The 24,723-nt window shown below is 41.6% G+C and overlaps 1 protein-coding gene across 3 annotated transcripts in view; it reads left to right on the forward strand.

Moving 5' to 3' along the window:
• Nucleotides 1–370: 370 nt before the first annotated feature.
• jmjd1cb (jumonji domain containing 1Cb) overlaps nucleotides 371–24,723 on the forward strand; it is a 200,107-nt gene continuing 175,754 nt past the window's right edge. For 2 of the 3 annotated variants that reach the window (XM_072239186.1, XM_072239187.1), the window contains exon 1: nucleotides 373–971. In XM_072239186.1, coding sequence (XP_072095287.1) covers nucleotides 813–971 — 159 coding nt within the window. In that variant the 5' untranslated portion in view covers nucleotides 373–812. Of the gene's footprint in view, nucleotides 972–24,723 lie in introns of all 3 variants that reach the window. The other variant, XM_072239188.1, reaches the window with a different exon arrangement.

Below are 24,723 nucleotides of genomic sequence, written 5' to 3' on the forward strand. Positions count from 1 at the left end.
TTACAACACACACACACACACACACACGATTGATTGATGCTAGGCCGTAATTTAACTCCCTCAGATCTAATGTCACCAAATGGCATTAAACTCAGTTCGATGGCGACAGCTGTACACATACCCTTAGAGTTGTTAGCAGACAAACATTCATGTAAAAAAAAATTGGACCTTGTTTGAAGGAATAAAGGTTGCAATGTTATGGGAAACACACGTATTGCCAAGTCCGTGTCCGTGACATTAACCATCTGGTTAATGTTCTCCATATGTTCCGAATAAATTATGGCTTAAATTATTTTAAAAACATAACTGTCACGGGGGTGGGGGAGAAGAGGCTGTGACCTCCGCAGAGCTGTCAAACTGCATTGATAGGGGGTGGAGAGGGATGTCAAGTGCCAGCGCTGAGGCTGCGGCTGCGGCTCTTGGGGGAGGAGGACTATTTGCTGTCTGGTTTTGTGGTGGGAGAGCGCGTGGTCGCCGGGCTGGCGGACGGATCTCCTTCCCCTCTCCTTCTCTCTCTGGCTTGCCCGCAGCGGAGGGATACGCGGCCGGTTTGAGCTGGATGTCGGTGGCGGTGTCGAGCAGCGGCGGGACGGGCCAGACGGGACCCGAAGTGGCGCCTCCTTTACGCCAGGGAACGGTGTCTGACTGATTTGACCCCCCCCCCCCAACCACCACCACCACGCACCCGCCCCCATCGCGTTTCTTTGTCTCTCTCCGATTTCAGCCAGAGCGTTTCTGTGGAGAAAGATGTCAGTCGGGTGAAGTGTGATTTTCTTGGCGTTTCGAGTCGGGGGGTGGGGAGGGAGGAGGCGATGGCGGCGGGTCCGCGGATGGAACTGGTCGGCAAGCGGTTTGTGTGCGTGGGTGACAACGGCAGTGAGTTGGACGTGTCGAGAATCCATGAATGGGAATGGCGAGCCGGGGTGATCAGGGCTGTCTCTTACAAAGAGACCTCCAACAGTGAACTGTCGGTGAGTATGGGTATCAGGGCGCTGGGGTGAGTGTGTGTCACGATGTGGGTGCTGGGGTGAGTGTGTCACGATGTGGGTGCTGGGGTGAGTGTGTCACGATGGGGTGCTGGGTTGAGTGTGTCACGATGTGGGTGCTGGGGTGAGTGTGTCACGATGGGGGTGCTGGGGCGAGTGTGTGTCACGATGTGGGTGCAGGGGTGAGTGGGTGTCACGATGGGGGTGCAGGGGTGAGTGTCACGATGGGGGTGCTGGGGTGAGTGTGTCACGATGAGGGTGCTGGGGTGAGTGTCACGATTGGGGTGCTGGAGTGGGTGTGTGTCACGATGTGGGTGCTGGGGTGGGTGTGTGTCACGATGGGAGTGCTGGGGTGGGTGTGTGTCACGATGGGAGTGCTGGGGTGTGTGTGTGTCACGATGTGGGTGCTGAGGTGAGTGTGTGTCACGATGGGGGTGCTGGGGTGGGTGTGGGATGAGTGTGTGTCACGATGTGCAGCGTCTCGGTACTCCCTTTCAACGCTTAATTTGCTAACAATGTCTTGTGGTTTTGTGCCGTCTCCTGCTCTGACCCACCACTCAATTGCTGTCGATTACTAAATCACGCCAGATTCAGACCAATTTACTGTCATATTCACCAGAGTATACTGAAATTCTTTGCTTGCTTGCAAAAGAAGTATGGGTGGTATTAAATGCAGCAATTGTTTCCCTAACTTTGTTCATCGCATCAGCGTCCCTATTCGGAGGAAACTCTTTCGTGCCTATTTAAATACTGTACTAGAGTACTGTACTGGTATGTTGTGGTCCTGTAGAGAATAAATGCGGCGGCTGCAAGGACCCACAATTACACCGGAGCGTGGCACGGTTGTGATGTTTTGCCTTCTTTTGTTATCGCAACTGTAGTAGAGTTTGAGAGTGATGGTATGTTGCCACTGTTTTAAAGTATGCTCGATACCCCGTTGCTATATATATTTATTATTGTAAAGAAACTTGCAGTCTCGATTCTCAAAAAAATTGGCAAAATCAGGAAACAATCGGTTCAAGATAGTTTGAATTAAAATCAGTTATGCATTATAACACGATTGTTTGTGGATCAGTAAAACAAGTATTCTTTGTTAGTGTCATTTTTACATTTCAGCTTTTGAGCATCCCTGCATAGTTCACTGGTCTTCATGTAATTGTTTTTTTTAAAAGAGATTGTTAGTATTGAGGTTTTAAAAAAAAAATCCTCACCAAACTCTCAAGTAGTTAAGAATGTAATTTTAATAGGGACAGGTCTTTGGAGGGTATAATTTAACTATGAAAGGGAAGAGTAATTTCATGGATTCGGGAAAAAAGCATAACTAACCTAATAGAATATAGTAAAGAGGTAGTAGAGCAAAAAAGGTTGATATAGTAGCAGCCTCCTTGTATTTTCAAAAAACCTTTATGATATGGTACCTAAGATTTATGATGATCAGAGCAATAATTGTTATTCTTATTGAAGGATGGTAGAAAACCGTGTACTGAAAGGAATTTTGCTGTGATTTCTGGTCATAATTTATATTTAGAGTTACAAGTCTCAGAATTTGTGGATGATAAAATTAAGGATACAGCTAACCCTTGAGGGACTAAGTAAAAGAGCCCAGGAACATGATGAAAAATTCAGCAGCAATTGAAAGGCAAAAAACTGCAGATTGCGGATTAGTAGATGAAAAGTATTCTGTCTGGAGGTCAGTGATCAGTGGTGTTTCACAGGGATCTGTTCTGAGACCTGCGTTCTTTGTGATTTTTATAAGTAACGTGGTTGAGGAAGTGGAAGGGTGGATTAATAAGTTTGCAGATGACACAAAGGTTGGTGGAGTGGATATTGTGTGGTTGTTGTAGGTTTGCAGAAAGATATTGAGGGGATGCAGAGCTGGGCTGAGAATTTGCAAATTTGAATGAGCAACAAAGGGTTAATGGCAGTATTCATAGCAGTGTGGGGGAACGGAGGGATCTGGGGGTCAAAGTTGCTGTGCAAGTTGTTTGGGTTGTTAAGGGTTATGGTGTGACAACCTTCATTAGTCGGGGGATTGAGTTCAAAAGCCACAAGGTAATGTAACAGCTGTATAAAACCCTGGGTAGACCATACTTGAAATATTATGTTGAGAGGGATAGTAAATCAGCCATGATGGAATGGTGGAGCAGTCTTAGTGGGCCAAATAACTCAATTCTGCTCCCAAGTTTTATGGTTTAAATAAGCCCTTCAGCCCATATTCTCCATGCCGAACTGTTATTTTGCCAAGTCACATTGACTTGCACCTTCACACCCTTCCCATCCATGTACTTGTCCAAGCTTCTCCTAACTGTTGAAATTGAACCCATATTCACCACTTTCACTGGCAGCTCATTCCACACTCTTGCCACCCTCTGAGTGAAGAAGTTCCCTCTTGTATTCTCCTTAAATATTTCACCTTTCACCTTGAACCCATGACCTCTTGTTGTAATTTCACCCAGCTTCGACGGAAAAAGCCTGTTTGCATTTACCCTATCTATATCCATTATAATTTTGTATACCTCTGTCAAATCAAAGCTCCCCTCATTCTTTGGTCTAGGGAATAAAGTGCTAACATGTTCACTCTTTCCCTATAAATCAGATCCTTGCAAGTCCTGGCAACATGCTTGTAAACAGGGGTTTCCAACCTGGTGTCCATAGACCCCCTTGCTTAATGGTATTGGTCCATGGCATAAAAAAGGTTGGAAACCCCTGCTTGTAATCTTTCTCTGACCTTTCAATCTTATTATTACCTTTACTGCACACAATACTCCAAATTGGACCCTGCCAACCTCTTGTACAACTTCAACATAACATCCAACTTCATTACTCAATACTTTGATGTATGAAGCCCAATGTGCCGGAATATCTCTTTATGACCCCATCCACCTGTGATGCCACTTTCAAGGAATTATGGATCCCCAGATCATTCTGTTCTACTGCGCACTTCATTGCTGTACTGTTCACTGTGTAAGTCTTACTCTGGTCTGTCCTCACAAAGTGCAACACCTCACGCTTGTCTGCATCAAATTCCATCTGCCATTTTTCCAGCTGGTCCAGATTCTGCTACCAGTTTTGATGGCCTTCCTTACTGTCCAGTATGCTACTGAGTGTGGAAATAAAGGCACTCCATGGTACTAAAAGTAGTTTGGTACATTATAAAGATGTAAAAGACGTCAAATGTTGATATTCCTTGCCAAAATGGTGTGAAATTTTCTTCTCCAAGCACACTGGGGGCATGATTTCTCATCATTGAAGTAATTTTTGTGTGACATTGAAAGCTTTTATTATAAATATTTTGTCCTAAAAGCAATCATTCATTTCCTTTTTGACAACCAATAACTAATCAGTAAGCTCCAAGACCTAGGCCTCGTACCTCTTTTTTCCTCGTACCTCAGTTTTCTCACTTGTAAACCCCTGTCAGTTCAGACTGGCAACAACATCTCAACGATCACCATGAGCACAGGTCACCACAAGGCTGTGTGCTTAGACCCCTGCTGTATGCACTTTATACTTATGACTGTGAGGCTAAGCACAGCTTCAATGCCATGTTTAAGTTTGCTGACAACATCACTGTTATTAACTGAAACTAAGGTGGTGATGAATCAACATATAGGAGGGAGGCTGAAAATCTGGTTGAATGGTGCCACGACAACAACCTCTTACTCAATGTCAACAAAACCAAAAAGCTAATTATTGAGGAGGTCCATGAGCCAGTTCTTATCAGGAGATTAGAGGTGGAGAGGGTCAGCAACTTAAATTCCTTGCTGTTATAATTTCCTAGGATCTGTCCTTGGTCCAGCATGTAACTGCCATTATGAAGAAAGCCCAGTAGTACCTCTATTTTCTTAGAAGTTTGCAAAAATTTGGCATTTCATCTAAAATTTTGACAAACTTTTATGGATGCATGATGGAGAGTTATACTGACTGGTTGCATCCATCATCAAGGACTCACCACCCAAGTCATGTTCTCTCCTCACTGCTGCCATCAGGAAGGAGGTTCAGGAGCCTCAGGTCCCTCATAACCAGGTTCAGGAACAGCAATTTCCTCTCAACAATCAGGTTCTTGAACCAGAGAGGATAACTTCATTCAACTTCACTCACCACAATACTGAAATGGTTCCACAATCAATGAACTCACTTTCAAGGACTCTACAACTCGTGTTCTTGATATTTATTTCTTGTTATTATTTTGCTTTTTCTCTTTTTGTATTTTCATAGTTTGTCATGTTTTGCACATTGGTTGCTTGTGCATCTTGGTTGTGTGCAGTTTCTCATTGATTCTATTGTGTTTCTTTGTATTTAATGTGAATGCCTGCATAGAAAATGAATCTCAGGTAGTATATGGTGACATACCTGTATATATACTTGGATAAATTTACTTTGAACTTTGAACCAATAAGTTTGAACGTTCCTAGGGCTGGACGACAGATAGAATCAAATTAAGAATCCATGAACCATAGCAAATAAAATTAATGCTTGAAACCTCAGCAAAATATAGGTGCATTTAAGGGGAAGCTGGACAAATGTATATAAAGGAGAAAGGAATAGAGGGTAACACTGTCAGGTATCGAAGAGCGAATATTGGAATAGGCTTGAAGAGAGCATAAGTAACTAGAAAGAAACAACAGATAAGTGAAGTTCTGGTGCATGGATCACAAAAAGTTGGCAGACACAGGTCATCATTGCAAAGGAGTTTGAGTTTCAAAATCGGGAAGCTTTGTCACGTTTGTATAGAACACGTTGTTGGTAAGGCCACAGTTGGAATAATGTACACAGTTTTGATCCCCTTATTTTAAAAACGATACTGTAGCATTAAAGGCAAGTCTGAAGGAGATGTACCAGCTCAATTCCTGGGATGGAGAGGTTGTCCCATAAAGAGAGGTTAGATAATTGTCTTGTATCAATTTTACGTTTTAGCAAATGACTGAAAGTCCATTTACGTGCACTGTTCACTTTGAGTTATTTTCAATTGCAATCCTGTGTCTTTTTAACGTGGAAGAATGCTGAGAAACTCTTACTCTATCCAATTTCAAACAAATTTAATTTTCACATTTCAGAAATTGAAGGTCCCCTTTTCTCTCAAAAGAATATATAGACGCTTCCCTTAATTAGTCTTCTATGTAGGCTTACTAACTCTGAGAACGTATTGCAGTCAAGGTCCTAGAAGGCTGATCATGCTCTTTCTGTTTTGAACTTAAAGCCATAAGACATAGGAACAGAATCTGGGTATTCAATCCGTCAAATCTACTCCACCATTCCATCATGCCTGATTTATAATCCCTATTAACCCCGTTCTGCTGTCTTCTCCCCCTAACCTCTGATGCCTTTACTAACCAAGAACCTATTAACCTCCGCCTCCACAGCTTTCTGTGACAATGAATTCCACAGATTCACCACCTTCTAGCTAAAGAACTTTCTCCGCATCTCTGTTCTAAAGAGATGTCCTTGTATTCTGAGGCTGTGTCCTCTGGTCCTAGACTACAGTACTCCACTATAGGAAACCTCTCCATGCTCACTCTATCTAGGCCTTCCAATATTTAATGTTTCAATGAAATCCCCCTCATTCTTCTAAACTCCATTGAGTAGAAGATCCTGAGCCATAAATAGTCCTCAAACATTAACCCTTTTATCCCTGAGATCAATATTGTGAACCTCCTCTGGACCCTCTCTCCAATGCCAGCACATCCTTTCTTAGATAAGGGGCCCAAAACTGCTTACAGTACTCCAAGTTTTGTCTGACCAGTGCCTTATAAAGCCTCAGCTTTACAATCTTGCTTTTATATTTTATTCTTATCAAAATGAATGCTAACATTGTATTTGCCTTCCTTACCACTGACTCAACCTGCAAGTTAACCTTTTGGGAATCCTGCACGTAGACTCCCGAGTTCCGTTTCACCTCCAATTTCTGAATTTTTGCCCCATTTAGAAAATAATCTGTGCCTTTATTCCTTCTACCAAAGTGTATGATCATACACTTCCCAACACTATATTCCTTCTGCCACTTCTTTGCCCATTCTCCTGATCTAAGACTCGCTGACGACTGAGTCCTTAACACTATCTGCCCCTCCACCTGTCTTTGTATTGTCCGTAAACTTGACCACAAAGCCATCAATTTTGTCATCCAAATCATTGGCGTTTAATGTGAAAAGAAGTGGCCCCAATACTGATTCCATTAGTCATCAAAAATCAACCAGGAAAGGCCCCTTTATTCCCATTCTTTGCCTCCTGTCAATCACCCAACCTTCTACCCATGCTAGTATCTTTCCTGTAATACCAATTGGGCTTTTCTTGTTTAGCAACCTCATGTGTCAAAGGCCTGCTGAAAATCCCAGTAAATAACATCTACTAACTCATCTTTCTCTATCTTGTCTGTTATTTCCTCTAAGAATTTTAACAGATAAGTCAGGCATGGTTTCCCTTGAAGGAAACCATGCTGATTTTGGCCTTTTTATCTTGTCTGCAATTACCTGGAAACCTCACCCTTAATAATAAACTCCAACATCTTGCCAACCACTGAAGGCAGGCTAACTGCCAATAATTTCCTGTCTTTTGCCTGCCTCCCTTCTTAAACAGTGGAGTGACATTTCTAATTTTCCTATCTTCTGGAACCTTTCCAAATGTAGTGATCTTGAAAGGTCATGACAAATGCCTCCTCAATCTCTTCAGCTACCTCTTTCAGAATCCTGGGGTGTAGCCCATCTGGTGCAGGTGACTTATGTACCTTTAGACGACTCAACTTTATAAGCAACTACCTTCTCCTTAGAAATAGCAACAACACTCACATTTGCCCCCTGACACACTCAACTTCTGGTATACTGCTGGTGTCTTCCACAGTGAAGACTGACACAAAATACTTATTAAGTTTGTCTGCCATTTCTTTATCCCCTATTATTACCTCTCCAGCAGTCCGATGTCCATTCTTGCCTCTCATTTGTTCTTACTATATATACAGTACTGTGCAAAAGTTGTAGACATACATGTATAGCTATGGTACCTCAGATTTTTGCACAGTACTCTACTTGTTAACATGAAGATGGAGCGGAGAATGAGTTTGTAAATCTGGTGGGAGCAAAGGATGTTGGGAATGGTGAGGGTGGAGTGCCACGGGAGGGGTGTGGGACAGGTGGCAAAGAAGGAGTGCCGGGGCAAGGATGGAATGGCTACAGACACACCTAGCCCTGAACACCAGGCAAGGTAATTTGATTCCAAACAATAGGTTTATTGATCATTACAGAATGTCTCTTGGGTACTTCCTGCTCCTTCCCCTTTTCCTAACCATGATTCCCCTCTGAGACCCATATCAGAATTAGGTTTATCATCATTTGCATTTGTCATGAAATTAGATTTTTTTTGCAACAGCAGTATTGTGCAATGCATAAAATTACTACAGTACTGTGCAAAAGTCTTAGCCACACATATATAGTTAGGGTGCCTAAGACTTTCGCACAGTACTACAGTTTTTATGTATGTATTGCACTGTACAACTGCCGGAAAAAAGAAAACAAATTTCCTGACATATGGTGCCTATGAAAAGTATTCATCCCCCCCCCGAAAGTTTTCATGTTTTATTGTTTTACAATGTGAATCACAGTGGATTTAATTAGGCTTTTTTGACATTATCAATAAAAATATGCTCTTTCGTGTCAAAGTGAAAACAGATTTCAACAAAGTGATCCAAATTAATTGCAAATACAACACACAAAATAATTGATTGCATAGTTACTCACCCCCCCCCCCCTTCAAGTCAGTATTTAGTAGATGCACCTTTGACAGCAATTACAGCCTTGAGTCTGTGTGGATAGGTCTCTATCAACTTTACACATCTGGACACTGCAATTTTTCCCCAAACTTCTTTACAAAACTGCTCAAGCTCTATCAGATTGCATGGAGACTGTGAGTGAACAGCCCTTTTCAAGTCTAGCCACAATTCTCAATTGGATTGAGGTCTGGACTCTGACTTGGTCACTCCAGGACATTCACTTTGTTGTATTTAAACCATTGCTGTGTAGCTTTGGCTTTATGCCAACTCTGGTCATTGTCTCATTGGAAAACAAATCTCCCAAATCGTTAATTCCCTTGCAGACAGCATCAGGTTTCCCTCCAGGATTTCCCTGTATTTTGCTGCATTCATTTTACCCTTTACCATTACAAGCCTTCCAGGGCTTGCTGCATTGAAGCATTCCCATAGCATGATGCATCCACCACTGTGCTTCACAGTAGGAATTGTGTGTTTTTGATAACCTGCAGTGTTTGGCTTATGCCAAATATATATTTAGTCTGATGGCTAAAAAGCTCAATTTTGGTTTCATCAGACCAGAGAACCTCCTTGCAGCTGCCTTCAGAGTCTCCCACATGCCTTCTGGCAAATTCTAGCTGAGATTTCCTCTGAGTTTTTTTTTCAACAGTGGCTTTCTCTTGGCCACTCTCCCAATAAGCTGCGACTGGTGAAGGACCTGGGCAACAGTTGTTGTATATGCAGTCTCTCCCATCTCAGCCGTTGAAGCTTGTAACTCCTCCAGAGTTGTCATAGGTCTCTTGGTAGCCTCCTTCACTAGACTCCTACTTGCACGGTCATTCAGTTTTTGAGGACGGCCAGCTCTCAGCAGATTTACTGCTGTGCCATATTCTTCCATTTCTTGATGATTGACTTAACTGTACTCCAAGGGATATTCAGTGACTTGGAAATTTTCTTGTGACTTGTGCTTTTCAATAAACTTTTCGCGTAGATGCTTGGGGTGTTCTTTTGTTTTCATAGTTTTTGCCAGGACACTGACTCACCAGCAGTTGGACCTTCTAGATACAGCTGTACTTTTACTACAATCAATTGAAACGCTTTGACTCTACACAGGTCTCCAAAGACCATCTCCTTTAACTAATTATGTGACTTCTAAAATCAGTTGGCTGCACCTGTGATGGTTTGGTATGCCATTTTAAAGGGGGTGCAATCAATTATTTTGTGTTTTATATTTGTAATTATTTTAGATGACTTTGTAGAGATCTGCTTTCACTTTGACATGGAAGAGTTTTTTTCTGTTGATCAGTGTCAAAAAAGCCCAATTAAATCATTGTTAATCAATGTTGTAAAATATGAAAACTTCCAAGGGGATGAATACTCTTTATAGGCATTGTATGTGAGTGATGATAAATCTGATTCTGCTATGGGTGTTTATTGTGGATTGAGAGTGGGATGTGGGCAGGGAGAGGGGAATAATAGTTTGGAAAAGGGAAAGGGAGAGGGGAGGGAGCGGGAAACATGAGAGACATTCTATAATGATCAATAAACCAACTGTTTGGAATCAAATTACGTTGCCTGGTGTCTCAGGGCTGAGTGTGTCTGCACCTGCACCACCCCCCCCCCCACCCCGGCTCTCCTCTGCTACTTGCCCCACACCCCACCGTGCTCCACCCTCGCCATTCCCAACATCCTTTGCTCCTGCCAGGTTTGTAAATTCGCTGACTAAGACTTTTGCACAGTACTGTAAGTGCCATTGCAAAGAAGGCATGGCATGCCTTTACTTTCTTAGAAGTAAAGAGAGGGCATTGGAGAATAGGGAGATAAGTGCTGGGAGTATTAATATGCTAGGTCATTTTGAAGTAAAGGAGGTGGTGATGTTAGTCTCTTAAAGAGTATTAAGGTGCATAAGTTCCCTGGGCTTGATGGGGTATACCCCAGCTTATTGAGAGAGGCAAGTAAAGAAATTGCAGCCTTAATGTCCTCTCTAGCCACGGGTGAGGTTGGAGAGGATTGGTGAGTAGCTAATGTTGTTTCATTATTTAGGAAGGGATCCAGGGATATTCCTGGAAGTTACAGACCAGTGAGTGTCACATCAGTGGTCGGGAAGTCACTGGAAAGAATTCTTAGGAATAGGATTATGATTATTTGGAAAACCATGGCTTAATTAAAGAGAGGCAAAGTGGCTTTGTGCAGGGCAAGTTGTGTCTTACTAGATATGAGTTTTTTGATGAGATGACGAGGGTGATTGATGAAGGTAGAGCTGTGAATGTTTACATGAATTTCAAAGGTGTCAAAGGTACATTTAATGTCAAAGAAATGTAAATAATATACATCCCTGAAATGCTTTTTCTTCACAACCACGAAAACAGAGGAGTGCCCCCAAAGAATGAATGACAGTTAAATGTTAGAACCCCAAAGTCCCCCCCCAGCTCCCCTCCCTCCCGCGCATAAGCAGCAGCAAGTAATGATCCCCCTCCCCCCCCACTAGCAAAAGAAAGCAATGGCACCCACCACCGACAAAGTGACAGACTTGCAGTACCCCAAAGACTACTCATTCACCCGGTATTTGACATATCTCAGGCTCTTTCTCTCCCTAGTAAGGGAGAAAGAGTTGTCTCCGTTGCACAGCAAGAGGGGAGACGATGTTTAAAGTCCATTGCGTCATTTTTTCTGAGCTCTGTGTTCAAAGACCTCAAGTTTCTGGGCATGCAGCCAGAGATCTTCCGATTCCCAAGACACACTGATCTCCTGCTGGAACACCGACCTTCAATTCGCCCGTCTCCAGAGCCACGAGATCTCGGACCTCCGAAGGCAAGCTAAGCTCCTAGGCCATGTCCTTAGCATGTCAAATAACAGCCAGTCGTGAAACCCCGAGAGCGGGGTTGTAATGAACAGAGCAAAGAACCGAAGTCTGCATGTAACTCCAGGTCAGGGTTATCAAAAGAACCCTGAAAGGAAAAAATAGGGATATTAAAGATGGAGATAGAACTGTTTCTGAAGATGCAAGCAAAGGAGTTGCTGTTTAGCGCCATCGTGACTAAGCTCCACCCTCTTCAAAGACATTTGACATTTTAATAAGGCATTTGACAAAGTCCCTCTTGGGAGGTTCATCTAGAAGATTGAGATGCATGGGATCCATGGTGAATTGGCAGTTTGGATGAAAATGTAGATGATACAAAGATTGGTGGTGGTGTGGATAGCGTAAATGACTGGCAGCAAATATAGTCGGATATAGATCATTGCAGATATGGATGGAGAAATGGCAGATGGAGTTCAATGTGAAGTGTTACACCTTGGTGGGTCAAATGTAAAGAGCTCTTGGGGTCCAAGTTCATAGCTCCCTGAGAATGGTTACAAAGGTTGATAGTGTGGTTAAGAAGGCATATGGCATGCTTGCCTTTATTACTCCAGGCACTGAGTTCAAAAGTCAGGAAATTATGTTGCAACTTGATAAAATTCTAGTTAGGCCACATCTGTAGTATTGCATACTGTTCTGGTCACCCCATTATAGGAAGAATGTGGAGGCCTTGGAGAGGCTGCAGAAGAGGTTCACCAGGAAGCTGCCTGGATTAGAGGTTAGTTAAAGTTAAAGTCTGTCCTGATCCTTATAAGCTTATCAAGCTGGTGCTTAGGCCGGTTTCCATGGTGAAGCGACTGAGAGTAGAAGACCCCCCCCCCGATAGGACGCCAGTGAGGTTAACCCCCAGCATTTTGCTGGTACCCATTTTCAGCTGGGTGGACTGGAGTACTGTGTGGTTGAGTGCCTTGCTCAAGGACACAACACGCTACCTCGGCTGGGGCTTGAACTCGTGACCTTCAGATCACTAGTCCAATGCCAGCCACGTGGCCACACGCCACACGTGTGGATTAGAGGGCATGTGCTATAATGAGAGGTTGGACAAACTTGGGTTTTTTTTTCTGGAGTGGCAGAGGATGAGGGGAGATTTGATAGAGGTTTATAAGATTGAGAGGCATAGATAGACAGTAATTTTTTTTCCAGTTTTGAAATTTGTAATACCAGAAGGTGTGCATTTAAGATGAGAGGGGTTAGTTTCAAAGGAAATGTGAGGGGCTATTTTTTTTTTAAAGTGGTGGGTGCCTGGAATGATGGTGCAGTCAGATACATTGGAGACTTTAAAGGGAAGTTTAGATGGGCACTTGAATGTGAGGAAAATTGAAGGATCTGGATATAGTGTAGGCAATGTTGATTAGTTTAGATGGCCACTTGATTAGTAATTTATATGGTTCAGCACAACATTGTGGCCGTAAGACCTGTTTGTTTCTGCACTGTGTTCTAAGTTTAAGAAGATTTGGTACATCAACTGAAATTTTGACAAACTTTTGTGGATATGTGGTGGAGAGTATGCTGACTAGTTGCATCATAGCCTCATCTGAAAACACCATTACCTTGGAACAGAAATGCCTACAAAAGGTGTTGGACACCACCCAGTCCATCACAGGTAAAGTCTTTCCCATCATTGATCAATTCTACAAGGAGTGCTCTTGCACGAAAGCAGCATCCATCATCCAGGCCATGGTCTTTTCTCGCTGCTGCTATCTGGAAGGAGGTTTAGGAGCAGTTAGTTCCCCTCACCCATCAGGCAATTGAACCAGAGGGAATAACCTCACTCACCCCAACGCTGGACTGATTCCACAAGCTATGGACTCGCTTTCAAGGATTCTACAACTCACACTCTCAATATTTATTACTTAATTATTTATTTGTTTTACTTTTTGTATCTGTACAATTTGTTGCCTTTTGCACATTGGTTTGTTTGCCTTTGTGTGCAGTTTTATATTGATCCTATTGTTCCTTCGTACTTTGCAAGTGTATGGTGACGTATAGTTACTTTGATAATAAATATGCTTTGAACTTTGATGGCCTTGGTTCCTGCAGTCAAATTGTGTATTAAAATCTCCCATGATAATTGCAGTTTCCCTTTATCCTTGATTATTTCCCTATTTATGCTGGTCAAATCTTAGGGCTCTATAGATACTCCCACCCATGCCTTCCTTCCCCCTGCTATTTATGATTTCATCCCAAACCACTTCCATCTTACTATACACTGATTCAGTACTGCTGTGGTACCTTCTTTAAATATGTATGAGTATGTACAGTATCGGATAGAATTAAGCCATTAATGCTGACATAGTTTGTGTTGATGTAGACTGAATGATGAAAGTAAAATCATCTCCTACACCTGTGCTCTCCCTCTGCTTTTTCCAGATGGAACAACAATAGAGTTCTCTTTGTCCTCACATTTTGCCAGCTTCCACATCCAACATATGCGCCACCATTTCGGCTGGTTCAATGTGATCTCACCACCAGTCACATATTCCCCTCTCCCTCCCTACCTTTCTGCTTTGTGCAGTAACCATTTTCTTTGTGATTGGCTGCTTATGCTCAACCTTCAGGTAACCCACACTCCCAGTGTTCTCCCCCACACATTCACACATACATAACGTTTTCCGCCATGTTTACCTTGCTTATTCTCTCTCCTCCCATCTGTGTTGCACCTATCACCTAACAGACTCTATCCCACCGATGTTCATGTTGCTATATACTGACAAGCTTACCTCTCACTTCTCAGTCCTGATCTAGGGTCTTGACCTATAACTTAGACCTACACATTTTTATATTCACATTTGCTGCTTGACCTGCTGAGTTCTTCCAGTGTTCTGTTTTGTGCTTCAGCATCTGTATTCTGTTTCGTTTTCAAGGTTTTGACTGGTATTTTTTTTTATACCTTCAGCCCAACATTTTAAATCATTTAAGCATGAGACCCCACTTTGACATAACTGGCCAAGATGAGAATTTTTCTTTTTTTTTGGCACTGATCCATTGTTCTAGGAGTGGGAGAAGATGTTAATGATTTTCTTGACAGCGTGTCCCAGAGGTGGTTGGTTAACTGCCTTTCCTAATGCAAAGCAGATATCTTTTCATTTGTTTCCACTAGGACTTCTACATCTCTCTCTGAGAACCAAGGGCATATGTGGTGTTGGTATCCTTTGATGCATTGTCAAATGTACACAACTTACTTTATGATGTTGGAGCTATCTCTTTAAGAGTTTGGCTGCTGGACAAACAGCTAGCAGGTGTTTGATATTAGAATGGGAGCACTGTTTGTCAGAAAAGGCAGTGTTTTGCATTTCAAATATGCCACTGTGACTTTTAAATGTTGCAGTTGAATAAATTGATGGAAGCCATACATGTTAAATATATGAATATGTTTTAACCATGATTTTTCATCTATGTCTAGTATCTAATTGAGAGTTGAATTTTAATTATTATAAATGTGGATAGAGAAATTTGCGGCGATATTACAAAAATATAACTGAATTTGTCTACAAGAGTCTAGATTATGCCAGCCTTTCATGGACAGTTATCCAATTAATGAATAAGTCTTCAGGCAAATTGTTTTTAATGTAATTACCACTGCCTGGGCCAGCATTTATTATTCATTTCTAAATGCCTTTGAAAATTGTGGTGAGCGCACAATCTGCTTGTGTGCTTTTGGGTAGTGAATTCTCATGAAGTATATTTCCAAGTCAGGATATCATGAGACTTGGAATGGATGTGCAGCTAATAGTGTTTCAATGTGCATGAAGCCCTTTGGTGCGAGAGCTTGCTGGATTGGTGGAAGGTGGTTTCTAGCTTAAGTGAGTTATTGCACTGCATAGGGAGCTGAGGATGTAGAGCAAGAATTTAAAAATGGTGTTGAGGCCAAAATTGGATCTAGGAGTTGCTCTATACCTTCTGTATCATTAAGATCTTATTTTGTAGATGGTGCATTCTCAGTGGAGGAAAGAATGTTGAGGAACACACACAAAATGCTGGAGGAACTCAGGTCTCGGCCCGAACCATTGACTTTTACTCTTTTCTATTGATGCTGTCTGACCTGCTGAGTTCTTCCTTCATTTTGTGTGTGTTGCTTTGGATTTCCAGCAACTGCAGATTTTCTCATGTTAATGAATGTTGAGGGTTGAGCATTGGTTGTCAATTAAGGAGATTACTTTGCTTTGTCCTGGATAGTGTCTTAACTTCTGGGTTTTGTTGGAGTAGTAGATGTCCAAATGGTCAGTATTGTTTTGTAGTTGGCTTTAGTTCATTTTTGTTCTCCTATTTAGTCCCTGCTTTACCCTCCATGCCCCTTTGGCTCTACCTCAGCTAATCTGTGATTTAGCTTTTAAATTAATTAAATGAATCATCTTTTAGAAAATCGATATATTTAATATGGATGAGGATAGATAATTCTATAATTATTGTGGTGTAAAATCACCTCTAATGTTGAATTCAGTAGCAAAGTAAATGCTCAGCAGGCAAGCTTTCTGCAGTCTTATCTGCATAGCATTACATGAATTAAGACTTAAAATTATGCAGTTTACTTTTGGAATGTGTGATTTGTACTAGAAGTTTCATTTTTATAGTTTGAATCCACTTAGGCATATTGGAGATGAAGCTTTCCACTGAATCTTCCTAATATTTATCTTTTTATTTAGGTCTACAGACGTCAAATTTCAATTGTCTTTTCTGAAAGAGCATGAGCATGGTAGCAAGTATGGTAAAAATATTTTTCTTTTGGATAAAGGATTAATGACTTGAAATTTCCACTTTGGTGCTTTTTCTCAGCTTGCTGTGCATTCTCACTAACTGAGCTCTCAGTATGTCAATGCCAAATTTTCACTTTCATAATGGAATCATGCTTCTGACATATGGTGAAAGGTATAATTAGCTTTATTTACATTTTTGACTGAAAAGACAAGGTACAAACAGTCATAGCTTGCACAGTTTTTTAATATATCAAAATAAACTTTTTTCATTAAAAATTTACAGGAATTAGCCATGTAATCTATTCCATTCTTAGGCTCCTAATCAATGCTTTCAGTACTGTCCTAATGCATTCCTTGACTGATGCCACTCATACGGTCCCCTCGCTTGTACAGTATACCCATTAAGACATGACGTGATCAGTCTTAATCAGACAAGTGTCATCCTTTTTTTCCAAGTTCCAGAGTTGTTTCTCTCCTTATGGTTGTTTGTCCTTGGATCTCTCTGTGACCCCTGGTTCTCGTGATGTTCCGTGGTTTGTCAGGGAGATCTGTATAGAAGATCCATCTCTCTACTGTTTTCCTTCAATGAGATGACACCCCATTCATAGTCTTACCTTGTCTTGACACTTTCACTCACCTTACAGCTGGACTTTTAGTTACTATAGAATCACCCATGGTTTTACTCCAACTGCGCAGCAATCTGTTTAATGGTTTTGAGTCAACTGGTTATACAGAAGTACATAATTGATTGCTTTGGACATTTCAAACAAGGACATCACTCTCTATGTGGATCTGATGAGCGGGCCTCATCAGTTGGCTATTTCCTAGTCATAGTCTAGGCCTCCTGTTTATTTCTTATCACCATAGCGAAAGCTAGCTCTTCTGCCTGCCATTAGGGATGTTTTAGAATGAGCTCGTTGTTCTTGGCTGACTGCAACCAGCTGGTCATTGTCTTGTTGCTTCTAACTTATTAGATTTCTGAGATCTCTGCTCTCAGTAAAGCAAGCTAACTTTTCAGTATATTATTTTTGCTCACCGAAGATGAGAGAATGTTGCATAGGTGTCGTGTTGCATACTGTGTGGTTAATGACCTCTCAAACAACATCTATAAATTTTCCAATGACACAACTATTGTTGGCAGAATTTCAAATGGTGACTTTTTAGCAACAGCTTCTTCCCTACCACCATCAGATTTCTGAATGGACAATGAACCCATATACAGTACTTCACTTTTCTGTTTTTTGCTCTCTTTTTGCACTACTTATTTAATTTTTAATATATTTATTGTAATTTATGGTTTAAATTATTACGTATTGCAATGTACTGCTGCCACAGAACCACAAATTTCATGACATATGCCAGTGATATTAACTTGATTCTGATTCAGATATTTCATGCTGCTTTGGTTCCAGCATGCAATTAAGATTATTTCAGAGAAACTTAGTTGCCACTGATGGCTTTTCAATACAATTCCAGATTCAAAATCCTCTGTTTATTCAATTTCAGAGATTCTCTTCTTCAAGTCTCTTTCCTATTCGTAAGAATTCTTGGAGAACTTCACAATTTGCCATTCTTCTCCCAAACGCCTATTAAGGCTGCACGCAGTGTTCGTTTCTGTTTGTTTTGGGTGTTTTGTACCTTGACATGGACTTTTGCAAAACAGCTTTTCTGAGGTTATTGGTGAGGCAGAACCTTTGATATTGACAGCCACATTGAAGTACTTTACTCATTGAATCCCCGTGGCAACAGAATCAAATTGAATATCACTGACTTATTGTGAAATGTGTTGGTTTACAGCAGCTGTACAGTGTAATGTATAAAAATTACTACAACTCACAATAAGAATATATAAAAAATAGTGCAAAAAGAGAGCAAAATAATGAGGTAGTGTTCATAGATTCATGGGCTGTTTAGAAATCTGATAGTGGAGAGGAAGAATCTGCTCCTAAACTATTGAGTGTGTATCCTCAGGATCCTGTACCTTCTGGTAAGTAATGTTCATTTTACATGTCAGTCTCTGTTTGACTTCGTCTAGGTTTGTTGCATGAGATGTAGGTTGCTCCATCTACTGAGGAATTGCAAATAGAATTGTACCTTCTCAATTCTGACCTTGTGATGGTAACAAAATCATCAATGAAACAGTTGAATATAGTTGGGCCTCAGACACTAGACCAAGGAGTTCCTGCAGCAAGTTCCTAGGACTGGAATGGTGGTCCTTCAAAAACAGCCAGTCTTCCTAATTTCCCTTTAGTATGTATTAACTTCCCTTTTACCCAGGCTTCTGGATGATATATTCAGTCAATTGCCAGTCACAGTCACCTCACCTTGGGGAGTGAACTCTTTAACCCACAGTTACACCAAGACTAATGATGAAGTCTTAAATATTTCTTTAAATGCAAAAAAATACTGTAGGAATTATGGAAGTTTCATTGTACTTCAATGTTCAATCACCTATTTGACATCAAAATTTGAAACTATCATTGGCTGCCATTTTGAAATTTCTTCACTTCTAATAAAGTTCACTGATTCTTACTAAGCTACTGGATGAAGCATCTTTTGGCTACATGCTTTATCCTTGAATAGTATATAAATGGCATCATTCCAAACCAAAATAAATCCCAGCCCAAGTGTACGTTCATCTGGATATGCAATGAAAATTTGTTCATTAGTTGTATCTGTTGTTTTTTAATATTTAAGGTTTGAAAACAGTATAATTGCCTGGGAGCAATAATTTGATTAAAGCATTTTATATGCAGTGCATATCCAGTGTGGCAATATGTTATGGTGTTTCTTGGTGGGTGGGTGTTTGGCATGGTGAGGTTAGAATGGAACAAGTATATGGCTATTTAACTTTTTAACTTAATGTTATTTTTTGTATTTTTCTTCCTGGTTACACGTCGAAGCTGCACCCTCTCTAACATGCTGGTAGAGAGAGTTTTATTTGGGTTTTTAACGCTGGAAATAGTTACATTCCGACACGTCTCAAAATAGTTACATTCCGACACGTCTCATTAGCGGGACAGAAGCATGGTCGCATTGTGTATTCCAGGGACCAGCTGCTTGCGCTTATGCCGGCTGGTTTAGCGAGCAGAGTGACGGACACCCCTGCTGAAATCTGGAGGAAAACACACAGAGGATGCAGAGGGGGATCACAAAGTTGAGGAAAGAGACCGGGTCGAGACAACAGAGACTTATGGAGAAGAGGAGTTCGGTGGGTAATAAAATGGATGGGTTCACGGCGCTAGCCAGGCGTCAGAGAACATTTCGGGAGTGCAGTGTTATGTGTTTCACTGGAATGGAGCTGCATGAGGACATACCTGATCAAAACTTTTCCATAGACGGCTTCCAGATCATTTGGGCTGACCAGAAGTGCACTGAGAGCGGTAAGCGTAAAGGAGTTGGGTGCTTGCTGTTCTGGTTAACAACAGATGGTGCAATCCGGGTCATATTACGATTGAGGAACGTGTTTGTAGACTGGATATTGAACTTTTTACTGTTGGACTTCGGCCATATTCCACCAAGGTACAACACTGGGCGGCATGAGAGGTCGTTCCTGCCTGTGGCCATCGAACTTGCAGCTCCTCCCGTGGAGGGTCAGACACCCTGAGCTAATAGACTGGTCCTGGACTTATTTTCCATCTGGCATAGTTTACATTTTGTTGTTTGATTGTTTGTGGTTTTTGTATTGCTATATTTATGCTCTATTCTTGGTTGGTGCGGCTGTAACGAAACCCAATTTCCCTCGGGATCAATAAAGTATATCTATCTATCTATTGAGCAAGAGTTTAAGAATAGAGAAATTATGGTAAATAATAAGGGGGAAGTAGCTCATGATACTGATCGTGGATTTGGGCATAAATATTTGGGATGTATCTGTAATTAATGAAGGGCACATTAAAAGGGGAACTGCAAGAGAAAAATGGTTGTAAAGCAAGCTCATGTTGGAGTGGGGGAGATTAAACCAGAAAGCTTTATCAAGATTTTGTGAGAGGCAGATGTTGTATGAGAATGCAGTTAGTTGAATAGCAAAACAAGGATTTGACACATAAATTAGAGAATACGAATTCAGGAGTAGTTTGAGCAATCAAGTCACTCCGTGCAATGCCAAGAATCAGCTGACATTTTTTCATCTATTAGACAAGGATAAAGATTCAGGACTGAGCAGTTGTTTCATGCATCAACTAGGCTGTGCAAACACAGGTGAATTGGAAAATTGCCCTGATATGATTTTTCTCCAAAATCCGCCTTGGTCAATTAATACCCTATTGACAACCAACAAAGTGTTGACAATGTGATCAAATGTCATTTATTTGATCAACTCATTCAATGTTATTCCCATTTAATGTTCTCTAACAAGTATTGCTTCTGGTAGTTACTTCTAGGTGAAAGATAATCAGTGATCTTTATTGAGCAAGAATAAAGATCTGAATAACCTTATTACTATTTTGTAAGTTCTTGCATTCTTGTTCATCTTTGGGCCTACATGAAAGAGCTAAATTCTAAAGGGGAGAAGTGAAAGTTTTGGATTTTGTATTCCAATTCACTGGGACCTTGGTCCCTATGCTATTCTGCAACTCATTGGGGCTTCCAATAGTCCTTAATATCAAAATAAAATTACCAAATTCTTGAGAACACAGGCAAACAAAGTTTGTCGATATAATAATTTCATCTCTGACTGGTTGCCAGCATTTTGGTCTGGCTTGAGTAGTCAGGGCCATGATATCCCATGCTAATTTGCTGACTTCCTCCTAGTCCAGCAAATAGAATGTGTAAATTGGTACAGCAGAAAGATGGTTCAGCACCATCTTTCTAAACTGCTCAGGATGGGTAAAAAAATGCTGCCTCGCCAGCAGCAACCAGATACATTAAATGAATTTAAAATAAACTTCCCACTATCAACCTGGAGGTAAGTAGTAACTGGAAAGTTAACTGAACTGGTCACAATTCAAAGCTAATTACTATGTGCGTGACTCATCAAAGTGATTCAGATTCATGGAATTCATGTGAGAGATTTAGAGTCCTACAAGAAGGCCAGGTACGACATATTGAAAACCATTACGACAATTAGTGTGAAATTACAGACACAGATAGATGAAGAACAGCTATGGCAGTGTTTGCATTAGTTGCTCACTCCCCGAAGAGCTTAATGCTTTCGATGAATGTTTTGAAAAGAAGAGTAACGTTGCACCTGTGTAAATCTCCACAACCTCCAGTGACCCTATGATCTCTGTCCCAGAGGCCAATGTCAGCACATTTTTCAAGAGAGTGAACCATCGCAAGGCGTCAGGCTCTAATTGTATACCTAGCCAGGTACTGAAAACCTGTGCCGACCAATTGTCTGGAGTGTTCAAGGACATCTTCAGCCTCTCAATGCTGTAGTGTGAGGCTCCCCTCCGCCCCACAGCTTCAAAAGGCCAGCAATCAAACTGGTGCCCAAGAAGAGCAGGGTGAGATGCCTCAGTGACTACCGATCAGTAGCACTCACCTACCATACTGAAGAGCTACGAGAAGTTGGTTATGGCTCGAACTAAATACTGCCTAAGCAAGAACCTGAACCCACTGCATTTCATTTACTGCTGCAACAGGTCTACAGTGGAGGCAATCTCACCTTGCTCTCCATCCTGCTTTGAAGTACAGGTGTCCCCCGCTTTTCGAACGTTTGCTTTACGAAACCTCACTGTTACGAAAGACCTACATTAGTACCCTGTTTTCGCTTTCAGAAGGTGTTTTCACTGTTACGAAGAAAGGCAGCGCGTGATTAAAAAATCAGCGGGCGAAAGAATCAGTGCGTGATAAAAGTCAGTGCCGTGCCTCAAGCAGCCGCTCTCCCTCCGGATTCGGAACGGCATTGCTTAAACACGAGCCTGTGAGCAGCAGTTTGCAAGATGAGTTCTAAGGTGTCGGAAAAGCCTAAAAGAGCTCGTAAGGGTGTTACACTTAGCGTAAAACTAGACATAATTAAATGTTTCCATTGTGGTGAACGAAGCAAGGACAAAGTGTGTTTGGCTTGTGGAAGCTGACGAAGACGATGTTGAAGAGGTTTTGGCATCCCATGACCAAGAACTGATAGATGAAGAGCTGATGCAATTGGAAGAGGAAAGGATAACAATCGAAACCGAATGCAGTAGCGAACTGACCGAAAGTGACTGCGTGAGATTTTCGCTGCAATGATAAAGTATGACTTTAATTTTGAAAGGGTACGTAGGTTTAGGGGATATTTGCAGGATGATTTGAGTGCTTACAAAGAACTGTATGATAGAAAAATGCGTGAGGCTCAGCAGTCAAGCAAGCCTTCCACATCAGCCACAGCAGACGACGAACCTCGATCTTCGACATCGAGGCGGGCAGTCACAGGAGAAGATGAGCTGCCTGCCCTGATCGACGATGAGATGACACCCCCGTGTCCCACCACCCAAACACCCGGGCCCCGGACAGAAATTTACCGATTTGCAGAGAATGCAGCGGTAGCCGGGAGGCACACAACACATCTTTAAGAAAAAAGCCGAAATAAACAAGCTAATTAATTAGGTGCCGCCGACATGTAATTGTCGGCCCAGATCAGCGCCGATTTCTGATTGCATCGTCTCTGATCTGGGCCGACAATTACGTGTCGGCGGCACCTAATCAATTAGCATGTTTATTTCGGCTTTTTTCTTAAAGATGTGCTGTGTTCCTCCCGGCTACTGCTGCATTCTTTGTGGCAATGTATCGGGTCGGCGGCCCGGAGGGTGGGGCCACTGCACCACCCAACCTGCAACGACTCAGTCTAACACACCATCATCAGTGTGCTCGGCAAGCTGTCTTCCAGATTCTGGTAAGTGATACTACACTGTACATACATTAATTCTACTTTATATAGGTTGTGTATTTTTACGTGTTACTTGGTAGATTTGGCAGCCTCATAGCTTAAAGGTTACTGGAGAGCGCGTTTATGCCAACAGCGCTTGCATGAGATTTTCTGCCCAGAGCGCTTGCGTGAGATTTTCGCTACGGAGATCTGTGCAGGCGATCGTTGTAGAGAAGTATTTCTGCTTTATATAAGCTGTGTATTTATCTCATCATTCCTGCTTATACTATATGTTACTATTATTTTAGGTTTTATGTGTTATTTGGCATGATTTGGTAGGTTATTTTTGGGTCTGCGAACGCTCACAAAATTTTCCCGTATAAATAAATGGTAATTGCTTCTTCGCTTTACGACATTTCGGCTTACGAACCATTTCATAGGAACGCTCTACCTTCGGATGGCGGGGGAAACCTGTGCCTAGATAACAGAAAAACATGCGACAGGCTGCTGTTTATTTATTATAGCTTGGTGTTCATTTCTGTAATACCCTTAGTATTAATCTCTAAACCTGGCCTCTGTATCTCCCTCTGCTACTCAGCTTCCTCATTGAGAGACTAATCAATATAGTCATAGTCATACTTTATTGATCCTGGGGGAAATTGGTTTTCGTTACAATTGCACCATGACTAATTAAATAGTAATAAAACCATAAATAATTAAATAGCAATATGTAAATTATGCCAGGAAATAAGTCCAGGACCAGCCTATTGGCTCAGGGTGTCTGACCCTCCAAGGGAGGAGTAATAAAGTTTGATGGCCACAGGCAGGAATGACTTACTATGATGCTCTGTGTTGCATCTCGGTGGAATGAGTCTCTGGCTGAATGTACTACAGTGCCCAACCAGTACATTATGTAGTGGATGGGAGACATTATCCAAGATGGCATGCAACTTGGACAGCATCCTCTTTTCAGGCACCACCGTCAGAGAGTCCAGTTCTATCCCCACAACATCACTTGGTAATAACAGCTCCCCCTCACTAACAATCAACACAAGCACGTTTCAAGGATGTGTACTTAACCCACTGTTATACTCTCTTTATATTCATGGTTCAGAACTTCAAAGTAAATTTATTATCAAAGTACATGTATGTCACCATATATGACTGAGATTCCTTTTCTTGTGGGCAATCACAGTAAGTACAAGAAACACAATAGAATCAATGAAAGTCCGCATTCAACAGGGCAAACAACAAACAATGTGCAAAAAATCCAAACTGCAAATACATAAAGAAAGAGAAAAAAGGTATTAATAATAATAACAACAAATTAATAAGCAATAAATATAGAAAACATGAGAAGGAGAGTCCCTGAAAGTAAGTCCAGTTTAGTGGGAACAATTTAGTGATGGGGTGAGTGAAGTTATCCCCTCTGGTTCAAGAGCCTGATGGTTGAGGTGTAATAATTGTTTCTGAACCTAGTGGTGTGGGTCCTGTGGCTCCTGTACTACCTTCTTGTTAGCAGCAGCAAGACCTTGCACTCTGTCATCAAGATTTAATTTGATTTTGTACTTTAGGAACAGGTAGTTGGGAGAATACACTGGAAATGGTGTGCAACTTTAAGTTCTTGGGAGTCAACATCTAGGAGGACCTGCCCTGGGACCAGCACA

Source organism: Mobula birostris, chromosome 21 (assembly GCF_030028105.1).
Source record: "Mobula birostris isolate sMobBir1 chromosome 21, sMobBir1.hap1, whole genome shotgun sequence".
Taxonomy (NCBI): domain Eukaryota; kingdom Metazoa; phylum Chordata; class Chondrichthyes; order Myliobatiformes; family Myliobatidae; genus Mobula; species Mobula birostris.